Raw genomic sequence first — 27774 nt, 5'->3', positions numbered from 1 at the left:
TCCCCCCCGGCCCCACGGCGGGCGGCGCATGTGCCGCGCAGGTCCCGCCCCGCTCCGCCCCCGCCACCGCCCCGGGGCGCCGCTCTGCGCGCCCGGCTCCGCTCCGCGTCCCGCTCCGCTCCCCGCTCCGCGCTCCGCACTCCGCTCCGCCGCCAAGGGGCGGCCCAGGGGGGCGGCGGGTCCCGCTCAGCCCCCGGGGAAGGCGCTGGGGGGGGCGATGCACCGCGCCGCGCTCCGCCCGGCCCCCCCGCCGCTCCGCCGCCGCCCCGCCGCCCGGGCGCCGCCCGCCCCCCGCCGCCGCTGAGCCTGGCCCGCCGCCGCGGCCTCCCCCGGCGGCGCCGCCCGCCCCGGGCTGCCGCAGCGCCGCGATGGAGACGGCGGAGAAGGAGTGCGGAGCCCTCGGCGGCCTCTTCCAAGCCATCATCAACGACATGAAGGTAGGGACCCCCCCGCTACCGCCACCGTTCCGCTGCCGTGACAGCGCTCCCCCCGCACCGGGCAGCCCCCGCTCCCGCCGCTGCTGCGAGCACGAACCGACCGGCATCGCGGACTGCAACTCCGCGTCAGCCCCGCGGCGGGTACCGGGGCTCCGCTGTCCAGCCCCGGAGCCGGGTATCGCGACCCCGTGTCGGGTATCGCAGCCCCACATCAGCGCCAGGTCGGGTAGTGGGGCCCCATATTGGGCATCAGAGCCTGGCACTGGGTGTCAGAGCCCCGCGTCAACCCCATACCGGGCATAAGGGCCACATATCGGGGCATGGGAGATGAGCACTGGGTGCCGGGGCCCCACATCAACCCCATACTGGGCATCTGGTCCCCACTGCAGGCACTGGAGACTGGCACTGGGTGTCAGAGCCCCACATCAACCCCATGCTGGGCATCAGGGGCCTGCGTTGGGCATCGGACCCCACGCTGGGGATCGCAGCCCCATATCTGCCCCGTATCCGTCACTGGCTACCAGAGCCCCGCATTGGGTATCGGAGCCCTGTATCAACCCTGTAGCCATCAGTGGGTATCAAAGCCCCATGTCGGGTATCATAGACCGGGCAATGCTGCCCCACATCAGGTACCACTGGCCCCACATTGGGCATCACCACTGATTTGGGGCATCGTGTTGTCCCTGCCACCCTCCACTCGCCAGCTTGGATTTCTGACGGACCCGCTTGGGTTTGCACCAGTGGAACAAAAAGGTCTCCCAGCTCCTCGATCCCATTTCCCAGCCTGGGGAGGCGACATCGCCTCCACCCTCCCTGGGAGCAGGATGGGGCTGTGTTTAAAAAAAGGCTTTTTTGTTTGTTTTCATTAAAAAAAAAAAAGCTGGGGGGCATTTTTCCCCGGGGGCTGAATGGGGAGGAGCGGACCAGCCGGGTTTCTTCATCTCCGGGGGCCAAAATTCCCGCTGCCGGCTGCTCCCGTGCTGGGTTTTAGCCCCAGTCATTTTTGGGAGGCAAAAGCTCTCATCCTCCTCCTCCTCGTCCTCCTCCTCCTCCTCTTCCTCTCTTCTTGCTGCAGCCCAGTCCAGACAATGCTGTCATTGCCAAAGCAGGGGAGGGGGGATAAAAAAAAAAAAAAAGCCTTGCTGAGATTAACCCCTTCGAGGGGCAGTGGTGGCTCCGCAGGGCCTGGCTCCAGCTCGGGACTGGGAGAAACCCTCGAGTGAGAAAACCCCAGCTGTCCCCAGGCGCCAGCCCCAGGGCAGTGGGGACCCGGGCTGGTGGGGGTGTTGAGGTGATCAGTCCCTGCAAAAGCCTTCACCCCAACCAGCCCCTCCTGGCAGCCCTGCTGAGCCCCATGTCCCCAGGGTGGAAGTGGAGGCAGTCTGTGCCTCAGTTTCCCCACTCCCCCGCTGAGGTTGCAGAGGGGATGAGCCAGCCCGGAGCTGTTACCTCCCCAGCTGGTGCCAGTGTGGCCATGCAGCGGCGTGCCCAGCCCCACTGGGACGTGGTTGAGGCAGGAGCCCCTCACCATGGTGTCGCACACCGGCATGCGTGAGGAAACTAGGCTGGATTCATTTTTGTGCTGTTTGTAGGTGAGAAAGATGAGGAAAAACATCATAATAAAAAGAGGAAAAAGGCCTCACCAGACTTGGCTCATACCTCTGCCCAGCACCAGTGGCCCCCAGAGTGCATCGTCCCTGTCCCCATCTCCCAGCCACGTGGGTGTCCTGGCGCCATCACTGAGGGACAGGAAAAATAACCCCCTGCACCAGGAGGTGACAGCGTTGAATGGCAACGATGTGCTTAGGGTCCTGCAGCCAGGCCACCTGCACTGGACACGGGTGCAAAGGGACCTTATTTCAGTGACAAGGGGCTTTTTGGCACTCATTGGCCTCCACTGGGGAGGACTCAGGCAGTGAAGGCTGGTGACAGTCCCAAGCTGGCAGCGTCCCCATCCCCAAGCCAGCTTCATTCCTCTTGCCTCTCTTCCAGCGTGCTCAGCATCCCTGGGTGACCTTGGCATGTCCTTGTCCCTGTTGTCCTCATCCCCATCCTCTGCCCAGCATCATGGCAGGGCTGGGGTCATTGTGACCTGCCCCTTTGTTTGGGGGTGGCATCTGCTTGCACTTCTCAGGGTGGCTGGGGGACAGTGGCCCTACTCTCTGGCAATGGCAGTCCCCAGGGCACTGCCAACTCCTGAGGAAATGGAGGCTTTCGTGGTCCTCAAAAGCTGGTGTTGGGCTGGTCCTGTGCCACCTCAGTGCAAACTCTGTCCCCAGAGGTGCCACCAAGCCAGGCTCACAGGGCTGTGCAGTGACCCACATCCCTCAAAGCTGGCTCTGGTACCTATATCCCAGTCTGGTGGCCACCCTGGGGGCAGTTTGCAAGCCCCCAGCACTGCCATCAGATAGTGGCACCAGGATGGCCTCGCTAGGATGGTGGCACCAGGACTGACCATGCTGGGAGGGCTTTGCTGGAATGGTGGCACTGGGACCAGCCATGCTGGAATGGCACCAGGATAGCCGCACCAGGATGGTGGCACCTGGCCTAGCTGTGCCCAGCTGGCACTGCGATGACCTCGCCAAGGCAGCACCAGGATTAACCTCATCAGGACAACACCTCACTGAGGTGGCCTTGCTGTATGGTGACACCAGGATCAGCCTTGCTGGGATGGCACCGGAGCTGACATTACTGGGACTGGCCTCACTGGGGTGGCACCAGGATGACCTTATTGGGACTGGCATCTCCCAAGACACCACTGGGACTGGTCTTGCCAAGAATGGCCTCACTGGGACAGCACTCAGATGGCGTCGGTGGGACAGTGGCGTCGGGACAGCCTCGAGATGACGTCACCACAAGGGCACTGGGACTGGTCTTGCTGGGATGGCCTCACCCGGATGGCATTGGGATGGCCTGGCCAGGATGGCACCAGGGTGGCCTCACCATGATAGCACTGGGGTGGCCGCCCCAGCACCTGTGACCTGTCCCTGTCCCCACACAACTGCCCCATTCATGGCTGGGGGGGACCCCAGTGCTCTTCTCCTGCCCTGTCAGTCCTCGTGGGCTTGGGGGAGCTGGGGACTGGGGCAATCCACTGTGGGACTGGAGCCCTCAATGATGGTGGCTTTGGACATTTCTGCTTTGGGGGAGGCCATGGGCGCTGGAGGGCTCTGCTCTGCTGCTGGCTGGGGTCTCAAAGCTTCTCTGTGCACCAGCTCCTTTCCTCCTCTCAAATTTCCAAACTCATAAATCGTCATCACACCTTAAGAAAAGGAAGAGAGATCACCCAAAATCCTGAGGTCTCCATGGTCTGTGAGTTTGCATGGCCAGACTGCAAGAGGAAAAATCCAGGAGGGTACAGGGTTGTGCTCAGCCTTTAGTAGCCATCAGAGAAGCCACATCAAGCCAGGCACAGCCACCAAGTTGCCCCATCTCTCTGTAATGGTGAAGAGGAGGTTTGCCCTGCCTGGGGAGGGGGTGACAGGGGGTGAGGGGTTCTGGTTGTCACTGTCCCATTCCCTTCTTGCAGAGTTCCTACCCCATCTGGGAGGACTTCAACTCGAAGGCCACCAAGCTGCACTCCCAGCTCAGGTGAGTGGTGGCCAGGGTGGTGGGGGTGGGACAGGGACCCTCCTCCTCCCCACGGGCACATCTCGGGGTGCCCAGCACCCACTGAACTCCCCACTTCACTCTCTCCACCCCAGGACCACGGTGCTGGCTGCAGTTGCCTTCCTGGATGCCTTCCAGAAAGTGGCTGACATGGCCACCAACACCCGAGGTAGGGTCCTCCCCACCCAGGGGTGGGTGTCCCTGGGCTGGGCCGGGCAGGGCGACAGGTCCTGAGTGTCCCCTGTGGGGTGTCCCCTGCCCACATGACTGCAATGGTCTTCAAGCAGCAGCTCCACCATCCATGGAGACATATCCAACCTGTCCCCACCCTGGGGTGAAGCCTCCCCTGGGAAGCAGGATTGGAAAGATGGGGTGCAGCTGGGGAGCGGGTGGGGTGGGCACCCACGTGGGTGCTGCTTCTCACCATCCAGGGTGCCCCCTGTCCCCTGCACCCACACAGGAGGTGCTGGGGAGTCCTGGCTGCTCCGGGGGGCTCTGGGGAAGGGGCATTAGGTGGAGGGAGAAGATGCGGGAGCCCACGCTTGACTGCTTTTGGGACAAACCCCAATCTACCGGGGAGGTAACATGAAGATCTGAGGCTGCAGGTGGGGCCCCCTATATGCTGCTTTGGGGGATTGGACCCCTGGACCTCTGGACCCTCTCCGGGTGCCTGTTGATGGCGAGGAGCCGCTTCCCACCGCTCGGCTTCTGCCAAGCAGATGGTCCTGGGCTGGTTTGCAGACTGGCGGCATCCAAGCCATCTGGAGCTGCGCAGGGAGGAGGAGGAGAAGGAGGAGTAGGCAGCTTGAGCCTGGATCAGCTTTGCCTCCAAACCCACTAGCCCACTGCACCGGGGGGATTAGGGCTGCCCCAGCTCCTCTCCAGCCCAGGCACCGAAAGCAAGGGAGGGGACACAGGGTGGATGCTGGGGACAGCTGGTGACCAGCACCACTGGAGTCAGTGTCACAGGGGCCACCCTGTCATGCTGTGCTAAGCAGTGGTATCTTGGGGACATCCCTGCTTTTATTGGGGGAGGAGCAGTGGCAGGCAGAGCAGCAGCATGGGGAAACTGAGGCAGGGCGTTGGGTGGGGACTGCCTGGCAGCCTCACACACACGGTGTGTGAGCGAGCAGTGGAATCGGATTAGGAGCAGGAGGAGCCAGGATAAGAGCATTAGGAGCTGGATTAGGAGAATACCCCAGTGCAGAAAGCCCTCAGCCCGCAGGGTTCCCTGTTTCCACAGCACTGGAGGGTCTGGGGGTGCTCAAAACTCTTGCAAAGGGTGGAAAGTGTCTCTGGAGGCTTTTTGGGGGGGAAGAGAAAAACAGAATATCACTCCCCAGCTTGCACCCAGGGATTTTGGATTGCTGCTCTTCCTGGGATTTGCCAGCAGCACTGCCACCATGTGGCCATCCTTAGGCTTCAGAGTGAACAGGAGTTTCACCAAAACGGGATGCTTCTGCTTTCCGTTGCTGGCCAATGTCCCCCAGAGAGCTCTGACTCCCTGTCTATGCCCTTGGGATTGTGCCTGGAGGTGACAGAGCAGCCACCAGCCTGTCACGGAGCTGGGGAGGGACATTGGTCCAGGAGCCATTTGCTCCCAGACGGCCGGTTTCTCTGTCTGTGCCTGTGCGGTAACTCACCCCCTCCCTTCCTGGTCCACCTCCCAGCACCAGATGTGAGGCAAACTGGGAAAAAACAGGAGTGAGTTTTCATTTTGAAGGACCAGGAAGGGATACTTAGTGCTTTATTTATTAGTGGATGTTGATTTATTTATTTAGTGGATTTGTTGGGGGAAAAAAGAGACATCCCTGACCCAAAGCATCTCCAAACCCAGGGCATCCCAGTGCTGGTTGTCCCTGCTGTGAGCCAGCCTGGTCCCAGTATACAAACTGAGCTGGCACTGGTGTGGGGGTGTCCCCAGCCCCTCAACAGCACCATTTCACTCCCCCCACTTCCACGCAGGTGCTACCAGGGACATCGGCTCCGCACTGACCCGCATGTGCATGCGGCACCGCAGCATTGAGGCCAAGCTCCGGCAGTTCACCAAGTAAGTGTGCCTGGGGCATCGGTGACATGAGTTGGCCGGGCTCAGCCTTCCCTTGATGAAGAAGATGCTGGATGTCAGCTGGGCCCGGGTTGGGGTGCACGGTGCATCTCCAGCGCTCTCCCACACTCCCTGCCTCTCTCTCTCTCTCTCTCTCCCTGCTCCAGCGCCCTCATGGAGAGCCTGATCAACCCTTTGCAGGACAGGATTGAGGACTGGAAGAAAACTGCCAACCAGCTGGACAAAGACCACGCGAAAGGTATGGGCAGGATGGGCTGGATCCATGCTGGGGGGCTGCACTGGTCAGCAAGGGGGTTCCCCTCTGACAGCACTTCTGTGCCCCCAGAGTACAAGCGAGCCCGCCATGAGATCAAGAAAAAATCCTCCGACACCCTCAAGCTCCAGAAAAAAGCTCGCAAAGGTGAGGGTTGTATTCGGGGGGGGGGTAGGGTACCCCTGCCAGCCCCTCAGCAGCACCCCTGGCCAGGACGGGCATCCTGGAGGGGGGCCCCTGGCTGCCCCCCCAGGGATGGTGAGCACTGGGGGGTCCCGCTGCTCCCCCCACAGAAAAAAGGGGGTGGTGGGGAGGCGGGGGCACGCGCCCCAGCCCTCGGCCTCTTTTCACACGTTTTCTCTGTCTCCTTCTCTCTCCCCTCCCCTCCACATCCTTCCTGTAGAGCTGCTTGGTAAGTGAACCGCTGCCCCCCCCCTCCCCTGACCCTCTCTCTGCTTCCTCATCTGCTCCCCCCACAAGTCTCCCTGGGGCTGGGGCTGCCTCCATCCATCTGTCTGTCTGTCCATCCATCCGCTCCCTGTGTCCCCTGCCCCGCCCCCCGGCTTTTAGCTTAGCTTAGCTTGCACCCTCCATCCTGGGACAATACCAGCCCTGCCGCGGTGGCACCCCAGCAGATCCCTGGGCTCAAGTGCCATCAGGGATGGGGACAGGGTGGCAGAGGAGCCCCCCCAGGGCTGCCACAGGGTGAGGGTGTCCCCAGGCCCTCCTGGGATACAGCAGGGGGACCCCGTAGCACCCGCTGGGATGTGAGGATGGGGTGATGGGGACACTGGGAGCCTGAGGGTGGCCTTGGCTTGGCCGTGGGACCCCCAACAGATATGGGGAGGGTGTTGGTGGACCCCAGCGCTGATGGTACCCCATCTTGCAGGGAAGGGGGACCTGCAGCCCCAGCTGGACAATGCGCTGCAGGACGTCAATGACATGTACCTGCTGCTGGAGGAGACAGAGAAGCAGGCGGTCCGCAAAGCCCTCATCGAGGAGCGGGGTCGCTTCTGCACCTTCATCACCTTCCTGCAGCCTGTGGTGGTGAGCACAGGGCACTGGGGGAGCGGGGGGTGCATTTGCTGCTGCCCGGTGGGTACTGATGCTCCTCTTTGGCTGCAGAATGGGGAGCTCACCATGCTGGGGGAGATCACGCACCTGCAGGGCATCATTGAAGACCTGGTGGTGCTCACTGCTGAGCCCCACAAGCTGCCCCCTGCCAGCGAGCAGGTCAGCGGAGAGGACCATGGAGGGGAGGGACGGGTGGGAGAATTATCTTTGGGGGATTAAACCCCATCCTTCCTGCAGGTGATCAAGGACCTGAAGGGCTCTGACTACAGCTGGTCCTACCAGACGCCCCCGTCCTCGCCCAGCAGCTCCAGCTCCCGCAAGTCCAGCATGTGCAGGTACAGTGCAGGGGATGCCGGGAAATCCAGCTCCCTCTGTTAACCTCAGCAGGCTAATTATGCTAATTATGGCCTTTGGGGGTGCTAACAAACTGTATGTCCACTTCTATATATTCATATGGCAGACTGGTCCCCAGTAATGTGGAGGAACTGATCTTGGCATGCTGGGATGGGTACGGGGTCAGGGCCAGTGGATCTGTGGAGCAGGATGGGTGCCTGGCACGTACCCCGTCCTCTGAGTTTTGGGTGCAGGGTCAGGACCAATGGATCTATGGGGCAGGATGGGTGCCTGGCACGTGCCCTGTCCTCCGAGTTTTGGGGACAATGTGAGCTGTCTGGGGGGCCCTGGGGGCAAATATGTTGCCTTTGCCATGGTCCCCAACCTGTCCCCTGCCACTGGGGGACCACAGAAGGGAAAGGAATGCCCTGGGAGGACCATGTGCCTCCATTTCCCCAGGCTGGGGTGTTGGGCAGGGTGCTGGGCTTGCTGTCCGGGGGCCCTCCACCACCTCCAAACCTCCATCTTAAACTCTCTTTTCCTTCCTTTGTCCTTCCCACTGGCACGTCCCCGTCCCCGCCCCGCGCCCCCTCAGCAGCGTTAGCAGTGCCAAGGGTGGTGTGGCGTGGCCCGGCGGGGCTCAGACCTGCTCACCCAGTTCCACCTATCGCTACCGCAGCCTGGCGCAGCCCCCCGCCGCCACCACCCGCCTCTCCAGCGTCTCCTCCCACGACTCCGGCTTCATCTCCCAGGACACCGCTTACTCCAAACCGCCGTCCCCCATGCCCTCGGACATCACCAGCCAGGTACAGAGAGGGTCAGCGCCACCAACCCCCACCCCGTGCCTCAGTTTCCCCTTCTGTAGAATGGGTGGGTGCTGCTGGGTGCAACACAAGGGTCTGTCTGCTGCAGAGGTGATGGTGTCTTTCCAGTTGTGTTGGCATCACAGGACATAAATATTGGGAATATTGAGGGGTGCCAGCCCTGCCTGGGGACACCATAGGCTACACTGAAGGGAAACCCTATCTGTGACCCCCACAGGGGTAGGACACATGTATCCCCCCACCTGGTGCAGTGTAAACAGGGTATTTCCCAATCGCTCCAGCCCGGTAACACCTCGTTTGTCCCAGTTCCCCAGCAGGCAACGTCAAGCAAAGCTTTCACCTTTTCCTGCCCCCTCCCCAGTGCTGAGGACGCTCCAGGTCCCTTGAGAGCTGCTGATCCCTGGTGCTGCCTGAGCCCCTGTGGATCCCAACACCATGTCTGTGGGGACCATCCTTTCCCCCCCAAAATTACTTCTGGCTCTGTGGGGCTTGGGGTGAACAGGGAGAAGGGGCTGAACATCCCGGCATCACCCAGCTGGCATCTCCCTGGCTCTGCAGCCCCGCTGCCGGGTCGGATCCTGCTTGCCCACCCACATCTGCTGCCACGGGCTGGGGGCTTGTGGGGGGCCGCAGGGGCTGTGGGTGCTGCTGTACCTTGGGGTCATGGCTGTGCTGACTAAACAGCTCTTCTCTCCCTGCTGGATCATGGCACGGCTACCTGGCACGGCAGAAATCCTCCAGCTCAGCGTCCTCGGAGGCCTCTGAAACCTGCCAGTCAGTCAGCGAGTGCAGCTCCCCCACATCGGTGAGTGCTGGAGCATGGGCGGGTGGTGGAAAGGTGAAGCCTTCAGCATCAGCACCTTCCTCTTCCTCTCTTCCCCTCCCTGCTGCTCCCTGGTGCTGTCCCCCATCCCACCAAGGTTGCAATGAAGCTGGTGAAGTGTCTGTAGCACAAGTCTGATGAGGAGCAGCTGAGGAACCTGGGGGGTTCAGCCTGGAGAAAAGGAGGCTGAGGGGAGACCTTCTCGCTCTTTGCAGCTGCCTGGAAGGAGGTTGTAGAATGGAGGGTGTTGGTCTCTTCTCCCAAGTAGCAAGTGACAGGACGAGAGGAAATGGCCTCAGGTTGCACCAGGGGAGGTTTAGATTGGATATTGGGGAAAATTTCTTAATGAAAAGAGTTGTCAGGCATTGGAACAGGCTGCCCAGGGAAGTGGTGGAGTCACTGTCCTTGGAGGGATTTAAAAGACATAGAGATGAGGTTCTTAGGGACAGGGGTTAGTGCCAGTGTTGGGTTAATGTTTTGACTTAATGATCTTGAAGGGTCTCTTCCAACCAACCAACCAACCAAAATGATTCTGTGGTTCTATGCATTTCACGTGTGGGTCCCCCCACACCTCAAGGGGTTCAGCCCCCAGGTCCCCTTCACCCCATCCCGCCACAGGACAGAGCATCCCAGGCAGCACCCGTGGCTCATAGTGGGGACATAGCATGATCCCACCTGCCCTGCTTTTGGCTTCTGGTCCCAGTGTCCCCAGCATCATCCCATGCCTTGCCTGTTGCAGGACTGGTCCAAAGCCAGCGCCTACGACCAGCCGGTGGTCCCCCCCCTGCAGCGGCGCAAGGACCGTGTGGAACACCTGCGGGAAGCGGAGATGGGCTCGTCCCCCGGTGGGTACCTGGCCATCGGCACCGAGGACGCTCCCAGGCCCCGCATGTCACCGGCTACCATTGCTGCCAAGGTACTGGCTCTGGTTGGAGAGCACAGAGGTGGTGGGCTTTTGGGGGACATCCCAAGAGAGGAACGAGGGTGCTGAGGTTGTCCCTTGTCCCCCACAGCATGGGGAGGAGGTGTCCCCTGCCGCCAGCGACCTGGCCATGGTTTTGACGCGGGGGCTGAGCCTGGAGCACCAGAAGAGCAGCCGGGACTCGCTGCAGTACTCCAGCGGGTACAGCACCCAGACCACCACCCCCTCCTGCTCTGAGGACACCATCCCTTCCCAAGGTACCCACCCCCTGCGGCGGCGAGGGGCACCTGGGGTCACCTGAAGTGGCACCTGGAAAGGGGAATGGGACAACAGAGGCTTTGGTGGTCCAGAGGCACGTCTGTGTGCACTGGGTGTCTAGCATCAGGCTGTGGTTGTGTCATATGGGGACTGATGGGATGAAGTTGGACCCGAGAGAATGGCAGGAAGACGTGCCAGGGGAGGTTTAGGTTGGACATGAGGAAAAGGTTCTTCACCCAGAGGTGCTGGAGCACTGGAACAGGCTCCCCAGGGAGGTGCCACAGCCCTAAGCCTGATAGTGTTCAAGAAGCAAATGAACAATACCCTCAGACACATGGTGTGAATTTTGGGGTGTCCTATGCTGTGACAGGAGTTGGAGTCAATGATCGTTGTGCATCCCTTCCAACTCGGGACATTCTGTGGTTCTATGATTGTGTGTGGTGGGGGTTCAGTGTGCAGCACAAGCTCCATGCCACTGCAGCAGTTTGACTGAATGTTAGTTGGATCTTCATGGCTACGGTTGTGCAGGGCAGTGCAATAACAGGCAGCACCATGTAGAGTGTGGTTGGTGGTGACATGTTTGTGCACAGCATTTGGGTACAGGCAGAGATGGTGGCAGGTGGTGGGTGGTGGTTGGAGATCAAGTAACAACAGGGACAGTCTTGTTGTGTTCTGATTGTGTTGGCTGAGCCAGTTGTGAGCATGTGATGGTGGAGTTTGGCTGTGATCATATTGTGATGGTGGTGCTTGGGGTGGTTATGATGATGATAGTTGGGTTTGACTACAACTGTGTGGTGGTGACGGTTGAGGCCAGTTGTGATGGTTGTGATCATGATGTGATGGTGACAGCTGGGTTTGGTTGTGATCTCAATGTGATGGTTGTGGTGCTTGTGGTTGCCTTCTGATGGTGATGGTTGGGTTTGCTTGTGGTTGCTTTCTGATGGTGGTGGTTGGGCTCAATGGGGAGCATGTTGTGATGTTGTGCCAGCAGTGGCTGGAGCCAGTTTGAATTGTGTTGCCGTGGTGGCGGCTGAGTTTGGTTGTGGTTGTGCTGCAACAACGTTGTTTGGGGCTGACTGTGATTGCGTTATGAAGGCAGTGCCAGCTGGGCTGCCCACCACCCACCTGACCAGACTGACCGTGCTGCCCCCTCCCCAGGTTCTGACTACGACTGCTACTCGGTGAACGGCGATGTGGAATGTGACCCCCAGAGCGACTTCGACAAGTCCTCCACCATCCCGCGCAACAGCAACATCGCCCAGAACTACCGTCGGATGATCCAGACCAAGCGGCCCGCCTCCACTGCTGGGCTGCCCACCGGCACCAACCTACCAGCTGGCACCACCCCGGGGGTGGCCACCATCCGCCGCACTCCCTCCACCAAGCCCTCAGTCCGACGTACCCTCTCCAACGCTGGCCCCATCCCCATCCGACCCCCCATCGTCCCTGTGAAGACCCCCACGGTGCCCGACTCCCCCGGCTACACCGGCCCCACGCGGGTGGGCAGCGAAGAGTGCGTCTTCTATGCCGACGACGCCTCACCAAACCCCCTGGATTTTGCCAAAGCTTCGCCCAAGCGGCTGAGCCTTCCCAACACGGCCTGGGGCGGGGGTGCCATGGAGATCTCCGTCTACCCTGGTGCCACCCACCACCTCTCCGCTGAGGAAGAGGAGGACCAACAGTTGGCCGCCAACCGGCATAGCTTGGTGGAGAAGATTGGCGAGCTGGTGGCCGGCGCTCATGCCCTGGGAGAAGGCCAGTTCCCCTTCCCCACCGCCCTCGCGGGGTCCGGCCCCAGTGAGGAGACCCCCGCGCCCCCCCCAGCGGCCTCCATGGACCCCCCAGCTGAAGACATGCTGGTGGCCATCCGGCGCGGGGTGCGCCTGCGCAGGACCATCACCAACGACAGGTCGGCCCCGCGGATATTGTGATGACGCCCTGGCCAGCGGGGATGGGCCCCACTGTGGCCGATGGACCCCCCGGGGGCACCCGCTGCACTGCCCGGGGAGCCCCCGCCCGCCGGCACTGCTGCCCACACCCCCGCTGCCCCTGCCAGCCCAGCCCGTCCTGACACCTTCCCTGCACCGGCTCTCGCTTTACTCTTTTTTTCTTATTAGTCTCTATTTCTTCTCTTTCTTTTCCTCTCTTTTCTTTTCTTCTCTCCTTTTCCTTTTTCTTCTCTTTTTCTTCTCTTTTCTTATTTTTTCCTTCTCTTTTCCTTCTTTTTATCTTTTTCTTCCTTTTCTTTATTCTCCTGTTTTCTTCTCTTCTCCTCTTCTTCTCTTTCTTCTTTTTCTTTTTTCCCTTCTTTATCCCTTCTTTTTTACTTCCTTTTTCCCTGTTACTTCATTTCTTCTGCTTTTCTTCTTTCTTCTATTTCTTTTCATTCTTTCTTCTCTTTCTTCTTTTCCCTTCTTTTTCCCTTCTTTTTCTTCTCTTCTCTTTCTTTTTTCTTCCCATCTTTTTATTTTCTCTTCCCCCTCCTTTCCTTTTTTCTCTTTCCTTTTTCTGTTTGCTTTTTCCCTCTCTTTTCTCTCCCTCCCTGGGCACAGCAGCTGTCCCCAACCCCACAGGAGGGGACAGTGCCAGCAGGGCCACGGCAGGAGCAGCACTAGGAGCTGGGGGGCCCTGTTCCTGTCCCCCCGGCTGCCTGCTTGGGGCCAGCACAGCTCAGCCCCATTTTGGGGGTCAGAAGCAGTGGGGAGGGGGAGGACACACACATGTGTGAGAGGACGGGTAGACAGCGGGGGGCAGACACTACAGCCCCCTCCAGCTCGGGGGACACCGGGGCCCAGCGGCTGAGGATGCCAAACCTCCTCTTTGCCCCACCAGAGAACACTGGGGAGCCTCCCACAGCCCTCCCAGACCCCCTCCCTCTCCCTCAGCACCAGCAGACCCTGCGCAGGGTCCTGCTGGGGGGGGTGGTCTGGGGGACAGGGGGTTGCACCCAGACCCCTCTCCCAAAACGAAGCAGCTGATTTCTGCCGGCGGCTGGAGGAAAGCACAAACCCCCGGCCCCCCCGCTGTACATAGCCCCCCCCGACACCCTCCTGTCTGTCGCATCGCAGCTCCCCCTTTCTCTCACCCTTAGGAATAATGACTTAGTCCCCCCCCCCCGCCTTCGATTTAGTCCCCCCCACCTTCTCCTGCCCAGAACCGCTGATGCCAAGTGACAAATGTTTGGGTTTGGGGGAGGGGGGGGGAAGTCTCTTATTTTGTACAGAAAATGAAAATTCCTTGGAAAAGAAAAAAAAAGACCTGTCTTTCAACTGAAGTAACTTTTCTGGTGCTGTTGTTAACTTGGTCCTTTTTTTTTTAATTTATTTCCCCTCCGTGGTCCCGCCTCTGCCGCCGCTTCCCCTGTTCCTCAGCCAGGTTTCTTTCTCTTTCTTTCATTCCCTCTCTTATTTTAATTTTTGTTTCTTCGTTTTTTTTTTTTGGTGGTAATTCCCCCCTTTCCCACCTGCCCCCCCCCCACTCCCCGATTTCCATAGTCACTGCTACAAGTAACGAATGCACTGTGAAGATTCCAGTATTAATAAAGGTTGTACTGTAATTAATGACCTTGCCTGCAGTCCTATGGATGTGCTGGTCCCCTGGGGTCACCTCAATAATAGGGGACAGGTGAGAAGGTCCCAGCACCCGTTTGGGGTGCGCATGGCTGAGAAGGGGGCAGGTGCTGTGGGGTACAACCGTGGTGAGGTATCCCCATGATCAAGGTGATGGGTGACACCTGGGATGCAGAAGAGCATCACCCTGCCCCACCCCCCGCTCCAGCCTGGTAACACCCAATTTGCCCCCCACCACCTCCACCCATCCCAGCAGCACCTGCGGCGGCACCTCCCGAATTACCAAGGCCGATTGCCAAACCTTGCTGGGGCGGCACAACCAGCTGTGGCAGCGGTGGGGATGGAGGGACTCAGTGTGGGCAGCGTCCTGCTGACCGGCTGTGACGGGGGGGTCGGCCTGGGGCTGCTGAAGGGTTTGCTGGAGCAACCCAGCCCCCCCCAGCACCTCTTTGCCGCTTGCCTGGACCCCCAGGGGAAGGTAAGGAGGGTGCTAAGTGGGGGTCAGCTCCGGGACGGGCTGGGAGACACAGTGCCTGGGGGTGCTGCCATCCCCACCTTACTTTAAGGCTGAGCATCAGCACCCTACACTGTGAATGGCATGGAAAAATACATATATTTGTATATATTTGATTTTTTTCTTCTCTTGGCATAGATAAGTGCATGGCAAAGAGGTACGTGGCTGGGGTGGGGGGGAGTTTGCTGGTAGTCCCCATGCTGGAGGCATCACTGCGGGGGCTTTGAAGCTGCCAAGGGCTCAGCGGGATGCAGAAAAGGAGCGACTTGCGCCAAATTGCTCCCACCAGGGCTTGTTGAAACCTGTCGGCTGTGACACATGGGGCCGCCTGGTTCCCACGTCAGCACAGTGCAGGGTCACCCTCCCAGCAAGTCTCCCCACCTGAAACACCCCCCCCTTTCTCCATGTAGGCAGTCAATGAGGTGGCTTTGGGCTTCCCCAGCGTCGTGGTCCTGCCTCTAGGTAGGTGCTGGCGTGGGAAGGGGACAAAGCCTCTTGGGATTTAATGGCACCTGTGGGTGGCTCCATAAAACACCACCCAAGCACGCGGATCCCTCCGTTTCGCTCATCACAACCAGGTCACTGCCAGGACCAGGAGGATGCTCAGTGGCTGGGAGCTGCCTCCCGCCATCTCCTACAGCATCCTGCCTGGGATAATGGCCAACAGCTCTCCCCCAAGCCCTCCTGTCCCCTTGCAGATGTGACAGACCCCAACAGCATCAAGGCAGCAGTCAGGAAGGTGCAGGAGAAGGTGGGAAGCGCTGGCCTCAACATCCTGATCAACACCACCTGCACCAGGCGCCGCAGCACACTGGCCACTGAGACTGCAGAGAACATGACCCTCGTCTATGCCACCAACACCATCGGGCCCCTGCAGACAAGCCAGGTGAGGCCACAGGCACCCCCTGCCCCAGACACTGGCAGCAGGGAGGAAGAGGATGGTGATGCCTGAGTGCCCAACCCCTGCAGGCATTCCTGCCCCTGCTGAAGGAGGCGGCTGAGGCTGAAGGGCAGCAGGGGCTGAGCTGCAGCAGAGCTGCCATCATCAACATCTCCAGCATCCTTGGCTCCATTGCAGCGGCAGAGGCTTGGGAGGAGAGGCAGGATGTCTCCTACCGCTGCAGCAAGGTATTGCCATGGGGCGAGTGGGGAGGAATTTGGGGGGGGTGTCAGCTCCTGTGGGATTCTCCCCCACCACCAGCCATGGCAGTGCCACTTCATGATGGTGGCGACGGGGTTTGCTCCCCCCCGCAGGCTGCTCTGAACATGCTCACCAAGTGCCTGGCTCTGGAGTATGGGGACAGCGGGATCCTCTGCGTGTCCGTGGACCCTGGCTGTGTGACACCTCCCTTGGGACAGGGGATGGTGAGTGACAAGAGGTGCACAGCCACTCTGGCTCAGCAAAGTCCCGGGGACACCCCTTCCCTGGGACACCCACCCCTGTTCCTCCCCTCGCTCCCAAGGGAGCTGCACCACAGCAGCAAAAAGCCCATTCTGGGCTCTCCCCCCAAAAAAATCCTATTTCCTTCCTAATTCTTAGTTCATTTCCCATCCCAAACGTGTGTCAGCAGAGGGCACCCCAGCCCCACACTCAGCCCAGGAGAGAAGGCTGCACCCAGAGTGCTGCTTCCCCAGCACCCCACGCACCCCCGGGCCATCATTACCCCAAATTCATTTTCTCCTCTGCCCGTGCCAAGGGGAGGCAGGTGAGGCTGGTGACGAGCAGGCTCTTGCAACATCGCCAAGCAGAGCTTAACCCTGCGCTGGCTTGCAGAGACAACAAATGAGTCACTTTTTTATTAGAAACCATAAAATAAATCTCCATCACTATAGCACCTGAATTAGGGATGATTAATTTGTGCAAAGCTGCATCCCATGGATACCAGAGCATCTCCAGCTTCTCCCAGCCTGCACCAGCCGGAGCTGGCATCCCACCGGACCTGGGGTTGGGGGTGTCAGGAAAGGGTTGGGGCTGATTTTGTCCCCATGTCCTTGAGTCCAGCAGGGCCCGGTGACAATGGAGGAGAGTGTGCAGGGCATCCTGCGGCTGCTGGCGCGGCTATCGGCCACCAGCAATGGCACTTTCTGGGACTGGAGAGGGCAGAGCCTGCCCTGGTGAGACTGCTGAGCTCAGTAAAGTTAATTATTGCCATTTCCAGGCTCGTTCTGTTTCTGTGGGATGAGGGCAGGGACCCTTTGCTGTGGGGTGAGAGCTGAGGTTGTCGCCCCTGCCCCAGGATGCTGAGCTGTGCTGGGGCTGCAGAGGGAAGGATGCTCCAAGGTCCTGAATCCTGGTGCCAGGCTCTGCTGGGACATCCCCGGCGGTTGGGGAGGTTTCCCCTTGGGCATCCTGACACTGCTCAATGGATACAGCCTCTCTCTGTGGCCATAAGCCACACCGGAAAATGACCTGGTTGGTGGCTTCTGGGGACTGGTGGCCTCACAGACAGCCCCAAAACTGTGGCCATAGGGCATTGTTAGTGGCGCCCAGCTCTATCCCTACTGAGCTCAGCTCCCTGAAAGCACTTGGCCTTTCTGTGCCCATCCTGAGGCTGCTGACGGGCTTTTTTTCTGCTGATTCAAGGTGAGAAAAGGCTCTGCTTTTTCCAGCAGTTTTCACAGCAGGAGCATCTCCCAAGCCCCAGCACGTCCCTAGATGTGTCCTCTGGGACCTCTGCAGCTCGCCCAGGGCTGACTGTCCCTGCACGCATCCCATCGCATGGGTCAGCACGAGATATTGCAAACAGGCTCTGGTTCCCCATCGTGTGAGTGAGTTTTCACGGCTGCTCTCAGTTCACATTTTTGAACCCCTCAAAAGAAGGACCAGAAAAAAAATAATGTCGCAACATCTCAAGTGGGGCACTTGAGCTGGAAACGTAGGGCTTTGGCAAGCCTTGAGCCCAGTTGTTTGCTGCGGGGATGCGCTGGGAAGCCTGGCTGGGGTCATTTTGCTGGGGCAGCTTCAGTTTTCCCACGGTGGATGAACAGGAGGGGACTGTTCCCATGCTTGATGTGACAGAACAGGAGCTGGGAGCTCAGCCCTGGGTGCTCAGGCAGCACAAGGTGGGTCCCAAGACCACCCAGGGCTATTTGTTACAACTAACAGCGATGGGCGAGGGGCGTCCCTAGAACTGAAGTCCCTTATCGAGTGACAGATAGTAGCTGGTGGGCTTTAAATGAGCTCTGCGTGGGCTTTATATAAATATGAACCATCACTAGCCACGAGGAAGAGGAGGAGGAGAAGATACTGCATCTGCACATGCTGCAGTGCCCACAGCCTCACCTGTGCACTCTCATAGACCTGAAAGCCTAAGCAGCACAAAGCCAGGAATACACCATTTAAGGTCTATAATAGCTGCTTAAGGTAAATAACTGAGCTGGGAAGTGGGGAGGCAGCCGGCCAGCCCCCAGCCCCTCCAGCACACCGCCCGCACTACACTGCCAAGCACAACAAACAAATCCAGATGTTTTCTTGCCGGGGGAGCTGATGGAAGCAACTTGGCAGGCGATGGTTCTGGGGCTCCATATCTTAGGGCAAATATCTCCCCCAGAAAGCTGAGGGAGGGGACTGACACCCCAAAAGAGGAGGCAGGGTAGGCAGCTGGGGTTCTGTCTGCTGGTCCTTTATTTTGGGGATGGTTGGAGGCTCCCAGGACCTGGTCGGAAGATAAGCTGCGACGCTGAGCGCTAGAGAATTACCTGGTGTTTAATGAAAGCTGAGGAAAAAAATAGAAACCAAGAGGAACTGGGCAATGACCTGGCCCTGCTGCCAGCAGGGAAGGGCAGCATCTCCCCCCACAAAAGCAGCCGGCAGCCACCTGCCCGCAGGGGAGGCTGTGTCTGAGCCCCCCCCCAGCCTGCACCTGTGCAGAACATCCCTGGCATTTCGGATGGAGCCGACCCTGTGTCCATGCACAGTGCCAGGGTCCCAGAGGGGGTGGCATTTGGTCCCGGAGGGGGTGGCATTTGTCCCCCCTTTGCACCTTCCTTGGTGACCCCCAAAGGGGCTCTGTTGGGGGGAGGCAGAGCAGAGGAAGCATCCCAGGCTCCGGGGCAAGGAGAAGGCATCAAGCGAGGGGTCTTCTGCGGCGTTAGGTGGACTCCCAACGACCTGAGCAGAGGGGACAGATGTCACTTCATGAGACAGGACCCCCACACATGGCACCCCCATTCCTGAAGGCTCCCCACAGCCCCACTCACAGGGTACCCCGTAGAGCATCCGCATGACCTTGAGACAGTTGTCCAGCAGCGCCTTGGGGCGGACGGCTTTCCTCCGGCTCTCGATGCCCGCGCTGTGGACCAGCTTCACCAGGTCAGCCACCACCTCCTCAACGTCTGTCTGCAAGGACAGGCCACCGGGGTGTCACCAAGGTCCCCTCTGGGACACCAGGATGCAAAAAGCTGCAGCTGCTGCATTGGCCGGGAATCGAACCCGGGCCTCCCGCGTGGCAGGCGAGAATTCTACCACTGAACCACCAATGCCAGATGTGTAGCACATTCCCCCCCCTCCCCCCCCCATCACCTCCAGCAAGGGCCGGTTGTCATTAGCCTTCAGAGTTAACACTCTGATGAGACAAACAAGTAGAGCTCGCTCCCTTCTCAGAGAGGCTGCAGAACCTGCCCCATAGTACAGGACAACACAGACACACTTCAGCTTCACCCTGAAGACTCAGTTGTGACACGCCACCCCCATCCAGCACCAAAATGCAGATTCCTCTGGGATACAGCAGCACCCACAGCCCCGAGCAGCCTGAGGCCACATGGAGCCCAAGACAGGCAGAGGGAGCTGGGGCTGCAGAGGTGAAGGGCAGAACATCAGGGCTGCACTGGTCAGGAACAAAACCTGGACTCCCAGGGAGGGAATGGGGAGTGTGACAATTGTCTTACTGAGCCACCCGTGCCAGATATGGGGCTGCATACAGCTGCCCCACGGCTCTGTGGCCTGAGCACCCTGACAGGGGCCAGCACCCACCCACTGCCACAGAGCAAGAGATCCTCACTGCCACCAAGACACAGACCCTCACTGCCACCAAGCCAGTGTCCCTACCTGCCACCCAGCGGAGATGCTCCCTGTCACCAAATCAGTGCCTCTCACTGCACCCACAATGCCACCAAACCAAGGACACTCACTGCAGAGCTGGTGCTGCCAGCATCAGAGCCTGAGCACCCACCCAGTGGGTACAGGGATGAGGCCAAGGGGACAGTGGTGCCCAAGGGAGCCCCTCTGGACACTCCCCACAGGCACTCCAGCAGCCCCGAGGTGTCCCCCATGCACACCGGGGTGCAAAAATGTGCAGCTGTTGCATTGGCCGGGAATCGAACCCGGGCCTCCCGCGTGGCAGGCGAGAATTCTACCACTGAACCACCAATGCCAGATGTGCAACACCCCCCCAGCCCTGCCCCTCGCCCCTAATCCCAATGGGGTGGGAGCAGCAGGGACAGGCACTGCCAGCTGTGAACCCCCGAAGAGGGGACCCCAACACACAGCTCTCATGCTGGGGCTCCAGCCGTGGAAGTGCCTCTCCCTGCTGCCTCAGCCGTCACCTCCAGCAAGGGCCGGTTGTCATTAGCCTTCAGAGTTAACACTCTGATGAGACTAATGAGCAGAGCTCGCTCCCTTCTCAGAGGGGCTGCAGAACCTGCCCCAGAGTACAGGACAACACAGACACACTTCAGCTTCACCCTGAAGACTCAGTTGTGACACGCCACCCCCATCCAGCACCGAAATGCAGATTCCTCTTGGGGTTCAGCAGCACCCACAGCCCCGAGCAGCCTGAGGCCACATGGAGCCCAGGACAGGCGGAGGGAGCTGGGGCTGCAGAGGGGAAGGGCAGGACATCAGGGCTGCACTGGCCAGGAACAAAACCTGGACTCTCGGGGAGGGAATGGGGAGTGTGACAATTGTCCCACTGAGCCACCCGTGCCAGATAGGGGGCTGCATACAGCTGCCCCACAGCTCTGTGGCCTGAGCACCTTGACAGGGGCCAGCACCCACCCACTGCCACAGAGCAAGAGATCCTCACTGCCACCAAGACACAGACCCTCACTGCCACCGAGCCAGTGTCCCTACCTGCCACCCAGCGGAGATGTTCCCTGTCACCAAATCAGTGCCTCTCACTGCACCCACAATGCCACCAAACCAAGGACACTCACTGCAGAGCTGGTGCTGCCAGTATCAGAGCCTGAGCACCCACCCAGTGGGCACAGGGATGAGGCCAAGGGGACAGTGGTGTCCCTCTGGACACTCCCCACAGGCACTCCAGCAGCCCCGAGGTGTCCCCCATGCACACCGGGGTGCAAAAATGTGCAGCTGTTGCATTGGCCGGGAATCGAACCCGGGCCTCCCGCGTGGCAGGCGAGAATTCTACCACTGAACCACCAATGCCAGATGTGCAACACCCCCCCCAGCCCTGCCCGTCGCCCCTAATCCCAATGGGGTGGGAGCAGCAGGGACAGGCACTGCCAGCTGTGAACCCCCAGAGAGGGGACCCCAACACACAGCTCTCATGCTGGGGCTCCAGCCGTGGGAGCGCCTCTCCCTGCTGCCTCAGCCGTCACCCCCAGCAAGGGCCGGCTGTCATTAGCCTTCAGAGTTAACACTCTGATGAGAAGACATTGGAGGGGCTGCAGAACCTGCAGAGGACAACCCAGTTGTACTTTGGGTACCCTGGAGATCCAGCTGTGAGAGGCCACCCTCATTCTGCACCCAAACACAAGTGTCTCAGGGGTGCAGTGGCTCCATCAGGATAGCAGAGGCTTGAGAGGAACAGCAGGATCTCTGCTACCAGAGCAGCAAGGTACTGCCATCGGCAAAAAAGGGATGAATTCGGGGGTCGCCTTTTGCAGAATCTCTCCTTGCCTCTGACAGTCTCCAATTCTCTCTCCAAGCCCTACCAGCCCCACCAAGGGGTGCAAAAAAACAGTCCTGTTGCATTGGCCGGGAATCGAACCCGGGCCTCCCGCGTGGCAGGCGAGAATTCTACCACTGAACCACCAATGCCAGATGTGCAACTTTTCCCAGTGCTGCCCCCCGGCTCCGTGCCCCGGGCGCCAACCTCTGCCCTTCATCAATCTATTAATGCCACAAGACCCACATGCAGGGGGGTGTGCATGCCCCCAGGTTCTCACACCTGTGGGTGCATGTCCTCACAGCACATCTGTGTGCCACAGGCGTGTGTGTACCGCTTGTGCACCCTCACTTCTGTGCATGTGCCCCCTCGCCCGTCTGGGTGCACAGGCAGTAGGTACTTGCGCACCATGTGTGCTCGTAGCGCCCCTGCAAGGGTTGTGCAAGGCTGAGGGGAAGCATGCAGCCGGGCTGGGGTACCAGGGGTCCCCAGGGTCTCCCTACCTGCTGGTACTTGCTGTACTCCTTGCCCAGGGCGTCAAAGAGCTGGCACAGCTCCTGGGTGTACTTCCAGGATGGGTGCTTCTCCGGCAGCACCTCGCGGATCCGCAGCACCGCCTGAGAGCTGACGTGGAACCAGAGGTACCGCAGCGCCGCCTCTGATACTGTCCTGTTGCGCTGTGGGTGAGAGGGTGCCCTGGGTGAGATCCACACACCCCCTGTGGGTCCCTGGAGTGTCCCCATCATGGGGCTGTCCCCTGCCGCTGTCTTACCAGACGGGTGATGTTGGACGGCCTCAGCACCTCTTCGTATTGGACCTGGACAGTGTAGTCGATGGGGAAGTAGTGTTTCTGGAAAGGTGGAGAAGAGCACAGGGGCTGGCAGCAAAGCGACAGCGATATCTCTGCTAGCCTCAGCGTGACGCTGGCAAACCAGTGGAAAAGCCCTTTGACGTGATCAACAACCAAAGCAGAAGCAGCGCTGGGCACCACTTGCCACAAGTTGGCCCCAGTAAAAAAATCATCCCCCAGCTCCCAGCCCCGGCTGCATTCAGCCCCAGAGCAAACCCAGGCCCTGCAACGTCACATGTCCCCCCATCCCCAACAAAACTGGGGGTTACCATGTACTGCAGGCGCATCTCGTACTGCAGCTTGTCCTGGAGCAGGCGGGTGAGCTCGCATTCGCCTGGTGCAGCCGCCTCCAGCCCCAGCACAGCCAGGACACCTGGGCAGCCAAAAGCAAGCGGTGTCAGCCCCCCCCGGGACACCCGCTAGGGTGAGGCCATCCCCCCACCCCATCCCCAAGCTGTACTCACACAGGACAGCCGCGTAGCCCTGCTGCATGTTGATGGCGGCTGTCAGCAGAGTCCCAGGCTGCGCCTACATGGCTGGAATTCGCCAGGAGCCTCCTGGGCAGTGGTGCGTGGGACAGGGGGACGAGGGACAAACACAGGCCCTGGGTGCTGGGCTGCTCTCCGGTAGCCCCAGGTGGTTGCCCCCTGCCATGGATGGGGGGTCAGTTCCCCTCTCCTGCCGTCCCCGCTGGCTTCTCCTCTCCAGCTGGCTGCGGGGAGGCAGCAGGTCCCAGGGCCATCACAGGGTACTGGCAGGGATGCACTTCGGGGGGTGTGGGACTCCCCTGCAAGAGGGAATCTGGGGGGAGAGAGCCCCGGCTGCAGCCCCAGGGAGGGCACCCGCTCCAGCCCTGTGGGCTGTGGGACAGGGACGTCCCCACGTGAGCCCTGGGTGGCCACAGAGGGCTGTGGTGGCCGTGAAGCTGCGGGTGCTTGTGTCCCACTGGGGGCAGGGCTGCCAGGGCTTCCCCCGGTGCCTCCCCCAGGGGATTTCCAGGGCGGGCAATGGACATGACCCAGCCCAGCACCGTTATCCCAGCAATGAGTTTGTCCGGCCCCAGCAGGAGCTCAGCCAAGGAGCGCTGGGGAATGGGGCTTGCAAAGGGGCCAGGCCATCCCACACTGGGTCCCTGTGCAAACGAGGACATGTCGTGTCCCCACGCCCATATGAAGGGGGCTGTGCCGTGTCCCCATGCTGTCATCCCACGGTAAGGGGACCACAGCATGTCCCAGCGTGAAGGGGGCATGATGTGTCCCTGCATGGTGTGGTGCACACACAGGAGGGGCCATGCCATGTCCCAGCACACAAGAGGCCCCACCTGTGTCCCCATTCTGCGTCCCTATGCAAAGGGAACCATACCGTGTCCCCATGCCATGTCCCAGGGGAATGCAGCCGTGCCATGTCCCCAAGCCATGTCCCTACACGGGCACCATGCCGTGTCCCCACACCATGTCCCCACCCCACATTCCCACATAAAGCAGCCACACCATGTCTCCATGCAAAGGGGGCTGTCCCGTGTTCCCACACTACGTCCCCACATGAAGAGACCCACGTGCCGTGTCCCTGGAGCCATGTCCCCACACAGATGCGACCCGGCCGTGCCCCCACACCGTGTCCCCACGCGTGGAGGAGGGAGGGTCCGTGCCGTGTCCCCACGCGGGGCCCTGCGTGACCACCCGGCCACCCCCGCTGCCCCGCCACCGCCTCCGCGCGGACCCGCCCCCGCTCGCCCCCACGCGCGAGGGGCCCGCGGACCCACCTGGCGCAGCGCGAGGGGCCGCGGGCGCGGGACGCGTCTCCCCGCGGGCGGCGGCGGCGGCGGGGCCGGGCCCGCGCTTCCCGGGAGGCGGGCGGGGGGCGGCGGCGCGGGGAGCGGGCGGGGCGGCCGCCGGGGGCCGGGCGGGGAGCGGGGACCGAGCGACCGCCCCGCACGGCCCGGCCCGGGGCTCATCTGTCCCTGCCCCGCCGAGGGTGTCCGGCTGTCGCCGCCGGGTGTCCCCGGGTGCTCGGAAAGCCTGGGTGGGTGTCCCCGGAGTGCTCATCTTACCTGGTCTAGATGTCTCCAGGGTGCTCAGCTTACCTGGTCTGAGTGTCCCCGGGGTGCTCAGCTAGGCCAGGTGGCATATTCCCGGGGTGCTCAGCCAACCCTTCTGAGCCCCTCCCTGCTGCTCGGCTGCCCTGGCTGGGAGCCCCTGCGGTGCTAAGCTGACCATGCTGCGTGCCCACTGCTCCTCAGGGTGCTGAGCCAGCTCTGTGGCATATTCCCAGGGCACTCACCCCGATCCTTTGGGTGCCCACATGCACCCCCAGGCACTCAGCTAACCACACTTCACACCCCCAGGCTCCACCAGCACTGGCAGCCCCAGGGTGCTGGGCTCCCCTGGCTGTGTGTCCCAGGGCCCTCTCTGGGCTGGGCACCCACAGGTGCATTTTGGGGCACTCAAAGTGGGCATCAGCCTGGCCTTACCCAGCACACACCTGTACTGTGGGCAGGGGAGGCTGCCCAGACCCACCTGAGAGGGGCTGAGAGGACCCTGGCTGCCTCCAGGTCAGCAGGAGGTCCCGCTCCCTCTAGCCCAAGCCCACACAGTCTTCTCAGGATGCTTCAGAGCTGAACCCCTGCCAGAAGCAGGGACGACAGGACACTGCCCTCCCCTCCACTGCCCCGAAGAGCCCCTTGGGAAAGCTGGCTGTCTCTGTGCTGGGGGCTGCTGGGCGTCCAAGGGGTTGAGAATAGAAATCAGCTATCAAAGAGGGGTCAGCGCTCCTAGGGAAACGCGTGGGAAGGAATGCGCTTCTGCATGCAAGGAGAGCACGCTGGGATTCCCCTGGCGTGGAGTCAGGGCTGCGCCACTCTCCTGCCAACCTTCCCCTGCAGCCAGCTCCTGGGCACTGCCCTTGCCTCCCTCCCCGCTTCGGGCCAGGGGCATGATGCTCAGCCCCGAGCCGGGGAAGGAGCCAGTCTAGCTCCTCACCTCGGTGTCCACAGGGATTTTGCCCGCATCTGCTGCAAGCAATAGAAGGAAGCCATTTAATAACATTCCCTGCCCACGTAGTCATCAGCTTGGCAGCCGGGATGGGGCGAGGAAGAAAAGGGAAATTGTGGAGCTGCGCAGCATGGTGCTGGGGACAGTTTGCCCTCCTTGGCTGCACCAGGCTGGAAATCACCGCTGGTGCGAGCCCAAGGCAAACAGCCCCAGGTGCAGGGCACCATCCCCGGGAGCTTTGCTCCCAGGTGTCAGCAGGAGCCAAGCACTCTGTGGCTGCAGGGTCCCAGGGGACGGGCAGAGCCCTCACGGGGAGGCTGGTGGGGCCACAGCTCAGAGCACCCCTGGCCAAAAGGGTCTGGGAGCCTCTCGATGCTGGGGCTCAACCCCTCCCAAGGTTTGCCTTGTGCTGGAAGCAGGTTATTTATGCAGGCTGGGCTAAGGAAACAAAACATTGTGCTGGGAAGGCATAATTCCTGGTAAGGTACCAGGAAGGTGGCACAAAGCTCTTCACCCCCAGGCAGAAGATGGGTGTGGTGAGCAGCAGTGGCCAGGTGCCACAGAGACAAAAAGTTGCAGCCCCTGCTGAAACAGGCCCGCAGTAACAAGCCAAAATGGGAGAGGGGGGGGGGTGCACATTCACCCTCATCCCGTGCAGCACACATGCCAGAGGAACACAGAGGCTGTTTGATGTGAGTGCAGCACCGAGCTGGGGGTCACCTGCCTTTCAAAGCCCCAGGCAGGAGATGCCCGGCAGCAAGGGAGGGCTCCAGCTCCAGCCACAGACCCCTGGCAGGAGTAAGCCAGGGACCAATGCTGAGACTGGAGGCAAGACCAGGAAGCACCCGCTGCGTGGGAGAAACACCTTCTCCCAGCCATCCTGGCAGCCAGCTGAGCTGCAGCTGCTTCACAGGGCTACAGAAGGGAGTCCTGAGGCACAGCCAGGCCCTGCAAGGGCTGGAAAAACAGAAGCTGAGGGAACGACTGTTCCCTCCTACCCCTTCTCCACATACCCCACTTTGTGTGCGTCCCAGGGCAGCTCTGGCTGCAGAACATGCTGCCAGGATCAGGACCAGTTCCAGGCAGAACAAGGGGTGCAGAACGGCTTGCAGGCCAACGACTGCAGGGGCCCAGCATGGCCCCAGCATCCACACAGGGCATGGGGTTGAGGGTGTGTACATTTGTCCTCCTCCACCCCTCCTGCTCCCACCAGGTCAGCAACAGCTGCTGCTGCAGAGCCATGGAGTCAGGCTAGTTAAAAAAACAACAAAACCAACAGGCTTTTATTCTTCATGTGCTGCTCACAGGCACAACTTGGAGACACTGCTCTTGCCAAAGTTATTATGAAACAAATCAAGTCCCAGACTCAGGCCTCACTCTTCCCCACCCCCAAGAGAGTCAACATTGTACAAAACTCTATTTACAGGGAAAACAGTCAGAAATAGTGAGTCCAAAACCCCCTTGCTATTCAGAATAAAACATTCAAGACAAGTGTGCCAGTTACACCCTCCACACAGCCAGGCTGCCCACCAGCTGCTCCTGGGGCTGCTGGAAGCCCAAAGCTTCTCACTACCGACTACTAAAAGGAGCCTGGTAAGCCCGAGTTGTGCCACAGCTGTTTCCTTTTCCAAAAAGCTGGGAAATTGCAAAACCCACTTGATCCTACAAAGGCTCAGCTGGATCTGCCCTATGGGGATTCCTGCAAGGCAAGGACAAGACACCCTCAAGCTCCCCCATCCTAAAGAGGTGCCAAGGAGATGGGGCTGAGGGTCAGTCTGCACCCCTTCCTTGGGCAGTGGGGTGTATTGGGAACCTAATATCTGATACTGTATTTACTCGAGTCACATTACTTTGAAACACAAACCAAGAGAAGCAAACTAATATTTAAAAAGGGAAAAAAAGCACATATTCCTCCTTCCAACTGTGCTTGGAAGAGCGTCCATAGGAGCCAGTGAGCAGTTCTGTTCCTGCCAGCTGCTGCTCAGAAAGCGTAGCGTGTGCGGATGTCTTCCAGCTTCTTGGAGACTTCAGGTGGGGTCCGGTCCAGCTCTTCGGCCACATTCTTCTGTTTGTTAGGCTCCATGGAGTTGAACTGCTCACACAGGTCTCCATCGATCACATTCTAGAGGGCAAGGAGGAGAGCACTGAATCAACACAACACAAGCACTGAACCCTGCCTAAATGGGGAAAAACAGCAACAAACAGTTTGTTCCCAGAAGCTTCTTAATCCTGACCTGGAAACAAGACCATGCTCAGTGACCTCATCTGCTGAATAGCAGCAGCTAGCATCAAACTAATTACTGGGCAGCTTGATTAACAAAGGAGAAACCCAAAAAGCCTGGGTGCAACTGAAGAATCAATATAAGGGAAGGGAAGACAGATACCACTTGGGTCCAAGTACT

General features: G+C 60.2%; 4 protein-coding genes across 14 annotated transcripts in view; 2 read left to right on the top strand and 2 right to left on the bottom strand.

Annotated features, from left to right (window-relative positions):
• The first annotated feature begins 319 nt into the window (after positions 1-319).
• MTSS2 (MTSS I-BAR domain containing 2) lies at positions 320-14161 on the top strand. 6 transcript variants are annotated; one of them, XM_082062819.1, is made up of 14 exons: positions 320-437; positions 3967-4028; positions 4142-4215; positions 6012-6096; positions 6261-6352; positions 6440-6514; positions 7257-7414; positions 7493-7600; positions 7679-7776; positions 8454-8580; positions 9329-9403; positions 10161-10337; positions 10435-10600; positions 11760-14161. In XM_082062819.1, exons 1-14 carry the CDS (start codon positions 369-371, stop codon positions 12530-12532), a joined length of 2139 nt encoding a protein of 712 aa, XP_081918945.1. In that variant the 5' UTR covers positions 320-368; the 3' UTR covers positions 12533-14161. The 6 variants fall into 6 exon arrangements, with proteins under 6 accessions (XP_081918945.1, XP_081918942.1, XP_081918944.1 ...); XM_082062816.1 differs by having other exon boundaries at positions 8370-8580; XM_082062818.1 differs by having other exon boundaries at positions 6440-6523.
• A 349-nt stretch (positions 14162-14510) lies between these two features.
• On the top strand, positions 14511-18255 carry LOC309444659 (C-signal-like; the record flags this gene model as incomplete). Its single annotated transcript, XM_082062669.1, has 6 exons — positions 14511-14648; positions 15095-15146; positions 15383-15570; positions 15654-15812; positions 15939-16049; positions 16690-18255. The coding sequence occupies 6 exons, from the start codon at positions 14511-14513 to the stop codon at positions 16801-16803; spliced, it is 762 nt and encodes a 253-aa protein (XP_081918795.1). The 3' UTR covers positions 16804-18255.
• Positions 18256-18372: 117 nt separating this feature from the next.
• IL34 (interleukin 34) lies at positions 18373-24248 on the bottom strand. 5 transcript variants are annotated; one of them, XM_082062672.1, is made up of 7 exons: positions 24145-24248; positions 22847-23094; positions 22652-22755; positions 22305-22382; positions 22036-22209; positions 18885-19023; positions 18373-18795 (listed from the first exon to the last, which is right to left on the bottom strand). In XM_082062672.1, the coding sequence occupies exons 2-7, from the start codon at positions 22872-22874 to the stop codon at positions 18776-18778; spliced, it is 543 nt and encodes a 180-aa protein (XP_081918798.1). In that variant the 5' UTR covers positions 22875-23094; positions 24145-24248; the 3' UTR covers positions 18373-18775. The 5 variants fall into 5 exon arrangements, with proteins under 5 accessions (XP_081918798.1, XP_081918799.1, XP_081918796.1 ...); XM_082062673.1 differs by having other exon boundaries at positions 22847-23029; positions 24145-24244; XM_082062670.1 differs by having other exon boundaries at positions 22847-23183; positions 24145-24243.
• A 2381-nt stretch (positions 24249-26629) lies between these two features.
• SF3B3 (splicing factor 3b subunit 3) overlaps positions 26630-27774 on the bottom strand; it is a 29841-nt gene continuing 28696 nt past the window's right edge. For both annotated transcript variants that reach the window (XM_082062990.1, XM_082062991.1), the window contains exon 26: positions 26630-27494. In XM_082062990.1, coding sequence (XP_081919116.1) covers positions 27354-27494 — 141 coding nt within the window. In that variant the 3' untranslated portion in view covers positions 26630-27353. The remainder of the gene's footprint in view (positions 27495-27774) is intronic.

This window comes from Streptopelia decaocto (genome assembly GCF_964273445.1).
Source record: "Streptopelia decaocto genome assembly, chromosome: 11".
Lineage (NCBI taxonomy): Eukaryota > Metazoa > Chordata > Aves > Columbiformes > Columbidae > Streptopelia > Streptopelia decaocto.
The sequence above is the reverse complement of the archived record's forward strand: the minus strand, read 5'-3'. Positions and strand labels throughout refer to the sequence as shown.

Coding starts and splice junctions, on each gene's coding strand:
- MTSS2 (XM_082062814.1), top strand. CDS start 369: ATGGAGACGGCGGAGAAGGAGTGCGGAGCCCTCGGCGGCCTCTTCCAA. Junction 7,601..7,678: donor TGCCCCCTGCCAGCGAGCAG/GTCAGCGGAGAG, acceptor TCCTTCCTGCAG/GTGATCAAGGACCTGAAGGG. Junction 10,338..10,434: donor CGGCTACCATTGCTGCCAAG/GTACTGGCTCTG, acceptor TGTCCCCCACAG/CATGGGGAGGAGGTGTCCCC.
- IL34 (XM_082062672.1), bottom strand. CDS start 22,874: ATGCAGCAGGGCTACGCGGCTGTCCTGT. Junction 22,210..22,304: donor CGTCCAACATCACCCGTCTG/GTAAGACAGCGG, acceptor TCTCACCCACAG/CGCAACAGGACAGTATCAGA. Junction 18,796..18,884: donor GATGCTCTACGGGGTACCCT/GTGAGTGGGGCT, acceptor CCCTCTGCTCAG/GTCGTTGGGAGTCCACCTAA.